At 42.4% G+C, this 8,927-nt stretch overlaps 1 protein-coding gene across 1 annotated transcript; it reads left to right on the top strand.

The window, feature by feature from the left end:
• The first annotated feature begins 1,448 nt into the window (after nt 1-1,448).
• Nucleotides 1,449-8,698, top strand: spry4 (sprouty homolog 4 (Drosophila)). Its single transcript, XM_020658936.3, has 2 exons — nt 1,449-1,699; nt 4,231-8,698. The coding sequence occupies exon 2, from the start codon at nt 4,282-4,284 to the stop codon at nt 5,407-5,409; it is 1,128 nt and encodes a 375-aa protein (XP_020514592.1). The 5' UTR covers nt 1,449-1,699; nt 4,231-4,281; the 3' UTR covers nt 5,410-8,698.
• Nucleotides 8,699-8,927: the final 229 nt, after the last annotated feature.

Genomic DNA, 8,927 nt, shown 5'->3' on the forward strand with positions numbered 1-8,927 from the left:
ATTAAACTGCAACAAGTCAATTGTACCCCTGCATGATAACATTTCACAACAAAGGCATAGGCTAACCTGTAAAAGTAGCGTAAATGATTCAGATACAGAAGCAAAAATCATAAAGAATGATTGATTATCGATCAACAAAACAGGGGTCTCTACAGCTTGAAAGAAGTTAAGAGGTAATGCTTTAATTTTCTTAATGTTTAACATCACTCATCCGTAATTAAAAAATACCTAAATTAAGTTCAGTCGTCCTCTGTCTCTAGCCTACTGAAAAACAATTGCCCCAATTTGAAAGTGTGGTGGTTGCCATAGTGATGTGTGCAAACGAATAATGGGGCAACTGTTAACCTTTGACTGGTTAAAAGCCCCAAGCTGAGAAGGGGAGGGGTGCGGGGCAGGGGAAGCACACACGTACGCACGCACACACACACACACACACGCACACACACACACACACACACACACACACACACATGTCAGAGAGAAAGGAAATTCACACTCATTTCCTCCGTGTGGTTTCGGTACAAATCAACAACATCCTGTCCTTTTGTGAATCCTGCCTGCCCTCATGCTGGTTTGCGTTTCAGAGGAGGCGTTAAAACACCCCACCCCACCCCTCCCCCACCCCCTCCTCCTTTTCTCCTGTTTTTTGTTTTTTTTACACTACCACAGAGGCTGTAGTCATACCTCACATTGTTGCTGAGGAAGGAAGGGCACGTCCTTGTTCGCAATAAACGGCTGTAGATAGAACAGGACACAAGGGGAGCAGACATTATTTAGCCCCGATTAGAGCTCAGGCATGTGATCGTAGAAGTTCACTGAATAAAGAGGGAGCATTATGTCATCCTCAATGGCACTATATATAGGCACTATATATATAGGCATATAGGCTATATATATATATATATATATATATATATATATATTTTCCTATAATCAGAAAAATATTCGACATCACATTTGCCAGCAGAGAAAGACAGACGCTAATTCTCTAATCGCTAATCTCCCTCACCTTCGTTATACAATGGCAATAAAACGTGTAGAAGGAAGTGCGAGCTACAAAGATAAATAAATTAACAAACAAAAATAAAGCGAGAGTGCCAACACAGCCGACGAGTCGACTCTTTATGTAAATCAGCCCTGACATTGCCCTTGTGACAAAAAAAAAACCCTCATTCCCTCACCCCTTTCTTTCTCTCTCTCTCTCTCTCACACACACACACACGCCTCATTTGCCATTTCATCTCATTCATAAAAATCTAGGCATCGCGCCTGCGCAATGTCATTCGGAGTCTTCCCCATTCATAAAAATGTAACCTCCGCATTTCAGCCCTCCCGAGTCGCTCTGCCCTCCCATTCACAAAAAAGAGAGAAAAAAACGCCAAGGCATCTGCGCAGTGCCGTCCCTCTCCTTTCCTCTACCCTCCCATTCATAAAAACTCACTTCCCTCCCCCTCGGTGGTTGCAACATCATATCCAAAGCTCTGTGTCCCCAACCGCAGTCGCCTTTTACGCACCAGCGAGCGGAGAATATAGTGCAGGAGAGCCGTTCTCCTTTCGCCTGTATTACTCATATTATTCCCTTACATTTGGACTTATTTTTTACAAAACATTTGAGGAGATATACTCGCTTTCTGGACTAAAAGCCTGCGCGCAGTCATTGTGCGCAACGAAGAGATGAGCATTTTATCCTGAAACCACAGTAAGTGATCCACTCTGGTGTTTTCTTGTCGTTTAATGTTTATAACTTGTAAGCGTGAGGCTGCAAAAACAGACCAGCCAGTGTCTTTACGGCGTTTACTGCCTACGCTCCACTGTTCCTCTCGAATTACTGGATCGTAGGCATGAAAACGCTCTTGCAGACTTCATATTGCAACAAGCTGTTTCCCCGACCCGTGTTTGCACTTTGAGTCAATATTTAACCACCGATTTCGTGCCGAAAGGGAGGTTTAGGGCACAGAGAAGGGAAACAGTTTTTAGAGTTGAAAACAGGTCTTGTTCCGATTATATTTTTGACACTAGATAGCCAACGTAGGCTATTTCAATTTAAATCCCATCTCTCTATATGGCTGATTTTAAAGCCACTGTCTCGACATAGGGAAGCATAGCGGATATTTACTCCCGTGTCTGTCTAAATCTATGTCCAGTCCGTAGCTTGTACATGTAGGAGTCCACTGCGAGCAGCCCGGTTACTTCTGTCGGTCTCGTTTTGCAGCGACTGCCGAGTTGGCGCACCATGGCGATTGTGTCAGGTGTATTCTTATCAGCTTTTTCGTTTCCAGCTAACTTAAATAAAATGGAAAAAACATACCTCCAATAAGCTTCTTTTGGTTACCAAGAGCGATAACGCCCAGGATTTACGCATTTAACAGTCGTTGCATAGAATTGCCACACAGATGTGTGTCTGCTGACAAAAAGCGTTCAAAATGCATTAACAATTTCGTAATGGAGTCAAGATACAGATACGAAGAGTATCATATGATATGATATATGTTGTTACGTCGTCTATATAAACACGGTATATGTGAACATGCCGAGCGGACGCCTCCGGTTCGTATGACTCAGTCCATTCACATATAGAAAGGACTGACGCGCGCAAGCGCGCACGCGCACTCGCACATGAACTGTTCCGGCTTACATCTCATAATGGTCGAGATTTGACGATCACAAGCGCTTGTGTCGGTGCCAGCAATGTCGCAACAGGTTTTGTCAAACAGGCTTTTGAAAATCCGAGGAAATGGAATGAACACATGAGCTGACTGTCAAGCAAAGCACTGTTGATTATTCCGACACATTGTTAAACAATACAGATACATATTCAGCAATATTAAACCATAGCAATAGCCCTACAGTGTTTGGTACTTGTTCAATTTAGACAGCATTGACAGAATCTTAAACATAAAGCAAAAACTATGACTAAAAGCGCTGGGTTTCCGTTTCGAAACCTAATCTAATTATGCATCGCTAATTTAGGTCAGTGGAAAGGTCGGTGGTGATCGTTCGTTTTCCTTCAATCATCTATGTGATTTTCTGTAAAGTAGGTTAGGTCTTTTTTCTTCTCACTGAGTCCTCCTAGATAAATTGGGTGAAACTATTCATACATTCAGGATCCTGATGACTGGAGTGCATTGATTCATGCTTGCAACACCAAGCTAGCAGCTTTCATTCACAAAAAGCTGCAGTTCACAACCAGATCCATTCACAAATCCCCTGTTTATAGTCTGTTTCTCAGATTCAGCCAAAGTGCATATTGGAAGAAATATGAATGTATAGTTGAAATTACATCTTTGTCAACTTCTTGCAACTGTGTGATTTTACACAAATAACTATCGTCCCTTTCATCTTGTGTTCATTTTGGCTTTAATGAAGTTGATTTTCTGGCCACTTTCTCCTCTCTTTGCTCTGCCTTGTTTTGCATCTTTGAGTCTTTTGCATGCAAACCCTGCTCTCTGCTGCTCCCTGTTCTTTGGAAGGAAGGCGAAGGGAGCCCAACTTCTATTGTTCTAGTGTCAAAATTAGAATGGAGGAAGTCTGAAACCCTGTTGATATGCAGTCTAAAGATCAAGATAGTTTTAAAACTTGGCATTTAGATGATCGCAGAGATGCTTGGAGAAAGAATATTTTACAGACATTGAAAAGTCTTGGTCTAGAGGATTTAATAACAGCCTTGTGTAAATCAAACTACTTTTACCTCTGTTTTAGGTACTCATAGAACTAGATTTTAAAATATGTTATCATTGGAGTTGTAGTTGTATGATTTATTGCAATTGTACTAAAAAATATTCTAATTTCAGTTGCGTAGCTTTATTGGTTTAATCATGAGGTGAAACAAAGGCTCACATCCACACCAGCAATGCAAACGAGCAGGAAATGGCACCAAAGAGTATTTAAATTAGATTTAAGAATCTGACCCTCAAATAAAAAAAATAGTGATCAAATGTTAGGTTAAAAATGCAATACGGGTATCTGATTCTCAAAATGAAGGTTATTAAAAAAGCTTGTAATTTTGTAATCTCTGGTTAGGTTGAGAAAAAAAAAACAGACAAAACAAACAGTTACTCATGCTCTGTTCATAAAAGCTTTTCTCACTGTCATCCTCTTATGCCATCCCCTTTTCATGAAATATTTTGCTTTCTTTTTTTTTTTTTTATGTATACAGCCTTTAGGCTTTATTGCCTTACACTAGATAAGATGCATCCAGTCATAACTGTCTTTTTGTGTCTGTTTTTGCAGCTCTGCTAAATGCTGCTTTAGAGTGAAGACGTGCAAGGCACAAGCCTACACATGGAGTCCAGGGTTCCCCACCACATCCCCGGAGTGTCCTCCTCCCTCATATCCCAGCCACTGTTGGACAGCCGAGTGCCCTACGGCCGCCTGCAGCACCCTCTCACCATTTACCCCATCGACCAGATAAAGTCCTCGCATGTGGAGAATGACTACATCGACAGCCCTGCCGTTGTCTCTCAGCAGCCCCCGAGCCAGAAGTCTCTGAACCGAAGAATAACCTGGCTCGGTCAGAATCAGGAGGCCTTCCTGGGGGCAAACCAAAACCATCATCACAATCATCAACACCAGCACCACCAGCAGGGCAGGTGTGAGCCCCACTCTCATCAGGACACCACCACCCATCCGTGGATTTCCTTCAGTGGTAGGCCAAGCTCTATTAGCAGCAGCAGTAGCACCTCTTCTGATCAGAGGCTGTTGGACCACGCTGCGCCTAACCCAACAGTGGACCACCACCCAAACCTGCAACCCCACAAAGGCACCATGAACACAATCACGACCCGAACTCCAGGCTGCTTCCCTTCCTCTGAATCGAAAGTCCTAACCTCCTCTTCCTCACCTAAATCTCTGGACCTCAAGTCTGCAAAGATGCCTGCAGGAGGCGTGTGCACCACTGGAGGCCAGCAGGGGTTGGGGCTGATCCCTTCCTCCCCTGCAGAGAAGAAGCACCTCCTTCTCTGTGAGCACTGTGGCAAGTGCCGATGCACGGAGTGTACTCTCCCCCGAACCCTACCCTCTTGCTGGGTCTGCAACCAGGAGTGCCTGTGCTCTGCTCAGAGCCTGGTGGATACAGCCACCTGCATGTGCCTGGTCAAAGGGATCTTCTACCATTGCACAGAGGACGAAGACGATGAGGGCTCATGCGCCGATAAGCCCTGCTCGTGCTCCCAGGCCAACTGCTGTGCACGCTGGTCCTTCATGGCTGCCCTTTCCGTTGTCCTGCCTTGCCTGGTGTGCTACCTGCCAGCTACAGGTCTGGCCAAACTGGGACAGAAATGTTACGACAATGTTAGTAGGCCTGGCTGCCGCTGCAAGAACTCTCAGGCCGGCGTGAGCATCCCTGTGTGTAAAAATGAGGGTGTGGAAGCTAAAGTTGGGACGCTAGAGAAGCAGCAGCAGGGGTCATGATGCTGGACCAATCTGGCTGATAGTGGCCTTGCTTAAAACATTGACTGGACCACACAGTACTTGCTTGCTTTTGGATAGGACAATCCAACACCAACCCCTTAAACTACCCCATTAATCTGCTGGAAGATGACTTATGTAATACAAAGGTACTTAAATAGCTTCTTGGCCTATGTTTGATAGGGTGGATGATCAGAAGGGGCCAGATCGTATAGAGTTGGCTAGTAGGAACAGCTAACAGGCCCTCTGTGATGTTCTTTCCTTTTGTAAGGGAGACACAGGAGTAAGAAACTAGATTCTGGGAATTGTGTTTTTTGTTGTTTTGCAAAGAAGGCGGAAGGCACAAAGTCGTTGTACCTCTCTGCTGCTTTGTGTTTTTCAGCTAATTTTTATTATGGTAATTTACCAAAATCTGGTTGCTGATTATCGAGTAATGTTAAGGTTATTTGATGGAGCTAAATATCAGTACAACACCCTCCCGAACCCCATAAGCACAGCCCAGTGTCCCTCTGTTTAACAAAGACAAAATCAAGGGATAACCTATACTGTGGCTGTATGATAGGCTACTGCAAGAGTGAAACCACCACTTACTTGCTCACTCTCCCCACTGTTATGATGATCCCGAATTTTCTAGTGTTGCCATTTTCCCTCCTTAAGCTTGAAAATGCTAGCTTGGTAATTCTAACATTTTTTATCTCTGAGCTGTAAGAACTACAAATTTGAAGGTATAAAATACTTCCCATGGTTAACTCTGTATTGTCCATAAGCAGTTGTACTGCAGTCGAGAGAGCGATAATCACTTCAGACTATGTTTCCTGTTTTGGGGGATGACGACCAGACATTCTAAAAAAGGTTTTTGAATGCTGTTCACCAATCACCTCAGAGGTAATGCATGTCATGACCTGCATGCTCTAGTCAAATGGTTAACCACCGTGCTAGAAGTCGATGTGTCGTAGAGAAATGTGTAAAAAAAAAAAAAAAGTACACCCAACCTTCTCAGGGACTGTTACAGTACTTCTCTCTAGAACTTGGCCTACAGCATGTTGATTTCTAAACTGCCTAAAGAGCCTGGTCTACTTCCTCTTTGCACAAGCAGGCAAAGAAACATTTAGGGGCAAAAAGGCAATAGTGAATAATTTAAAACAAGTAAGCTGAGCGAGAGACAAACTGGCCAGAAAATGTTTCCGTAGGAGAGAGGGATGAAAGTGCAAAAGAGTGAAGAGCAGGAGAGAGAAGGCATAGCAAAGTCGTTGTTGTGTTTGTATCTATTCAGCCTTTGTCGAAATCTAAACCTGCCACTTGCACAACCTTTATAGAGAGACGCAAACCCCTTAAAGGATGTACTAAAGCACAGTATTAACCACCTCAGCTAACTCACATTACGTTTGCGTGCACTGCACTACCCCAGCCCGCCTCTACACGCAGTGTCTTCATTCAATTCTAATCATTATGCTGCATTGCTGCATTAGTCAAAAATTATGTCTTTTACTCTGAATGTCTATTTTAGTGGCTTTCATGACTCTTAGGACTTTGCCAAAGGAAGCTAGCGTACAGTAGCTTGTTTTTTCGCTGTCTGAGTGATCACAGTTGTTATGCACACTCGCCAAATGGTGTTGACGGCAGATGGTTTTTAAAGGCACGCTGCCCCTTTATTATAGATGGCCTTTTCTATTTGGCATACTGTCTTTGTTGATCCATAACACCTCACGTTCCTGTTGGACCCTTAACTTCCACAAGGGTTGCTAACTTTGCTCAAACCTGTATTTTTCTTGTTGCACAATGCTGATATCACACATGAAAAAGAGGAGAAGAAAAACACACTGTCCCTAGTCTTGAATGTATGAGGCAATATTTTAAAAACCTAGCAATTCAGACTGACAGAAAGGTGCCAAAACTTTGAATGATTGTGCAACTGGGCAAAGGCCTAGTACCTGTAGGAGGGGCGACAAAAATCACAAATGTTTTGACAATATATTTAGTAATAGAGCTATGCAGGTGAAATGTTCTTTGCTGTAAATAGTTTCACAACATTTGTGTTCTTTAGAAAAGACTTATATGTCCTTGAAAGATTGCATGGTACATTATAACTACAAGTCTGTACAAAACATATAGACAATATATTAGATATATATTTTGAGGGGAGGATGTTTTTGAGGTTGGGAGAAAGAAAAGAAAAAGAGGGAGGGCTGCAAGAGGGCGGTTTGAGACGAGGTAACAAAAATGATAGGCCTTTCTATCACAAGCACTTGATTTAGAAAAGTGTGCACGACAAAAAAAAAGAGAGAGAGAAAGAGAGAGAAAGAGCTCAGCTGTTTATGCTATCCATGGCTCATTAGCAGTCGAGAGGCTAAGCTAATTCCCCGGTTCCTCTCGGAGTCCTAAAGACTGTGGACTCATTGAATCCACACAGGGAACACAATCTACCCCTATCCGGATCAACCCATTTCCTGCTGTTACTGCTCAGTGTCTCAGCTCTCACTCCCCTCCTTCTCTCCCTCTCTTGCTATTTTTCTCCTTCCTCTCTCCCCTGCTTCCTCCCTGAGAAATTGTCCAACAAACACCCCTGGCCTTGATTGACAAACACAGCTGCAGTGCATAAACTTGTCATACCACAGAGACAGGAGAGAAAGACAAGTCTGTCTCTCTTCCTCTCCCTTTCTCGCTGTTTGCCCCTCCTTCTGTCTTTGTTTTTCTCCTGAGTTGTGTTCTGTGACATCTTTTTTAACCAGTGGAGCGTTTTTTTGTTTCGTTTCTTTTTTTATTTTATTTTTAAGTCGCTGCCTTTATTCTTCTATTCTACGCCTCGGCTCTCTCACTGCAAGACTTCTTCACTTCATAATAGCTTTATATTTTAAAATGTGCTTGCTAGCATGTTTGTGGAAAAATCACCAATAGCGAAAACTTAATTAACAAAACTTTGAGTCCTATTTTTTGTTTTTGTTTATTGCTACAATGCTGTGACCTTTACACATCCCTTTCCGCCGCTCATTTTGCGGCACTCCTTTATTTCCACGAGAGGAAAAGTCTCATACAGCTGGGTGATGCTACTCCATTCCTTTATGCCTTTGCAATGTCAATGTTGGGGATTACGAACGAGATCTGTGCTTTTGTTTTGTTTAGATATAACAAAAAGAAAAAAATCTCTCATATAAAAGGTTCCCTTTATAGATATATTTATTTTGAAGTTCTATTTTATATAGTATTTATTTAGATGCCAACCTTTTGTTTGTGAAGAAAGCTTATGTCGAAATGGAATGTACATTGACAATGGAAATATATATTGTTAAATATACCGGTGAGTTGTGTCGTTACTTTTGTGAGCTGTTTTCAACACAAACATATCAAACACTCAACATTACACTTCTAAATGAATATCTGTTCTTTAAACAAAAAGGTCCTCATCAACATGTTCTACCAAAACTAACCTGATATAATCAAAAAAGGTGTCACATTTTGAGTGAAACTTTCAGACTTGCTACTCATATGCCAAACAGTTTTCAATGCCTTTTAAAACTCTTACA

Source organism: Labrus bergylta, chromosome 14 (genome assembly GCF_963930695.1).
Source record: "Labrus bergylta chromosome 14, fLabBer1.1, whole genome shotgun sequence".
Classification (NCBI taxonomy): Eukaryota; Metazoa; Chordata; class Actinopteri; order Labriformes; family Labridae; genus Labrus; species Labrus bergylta.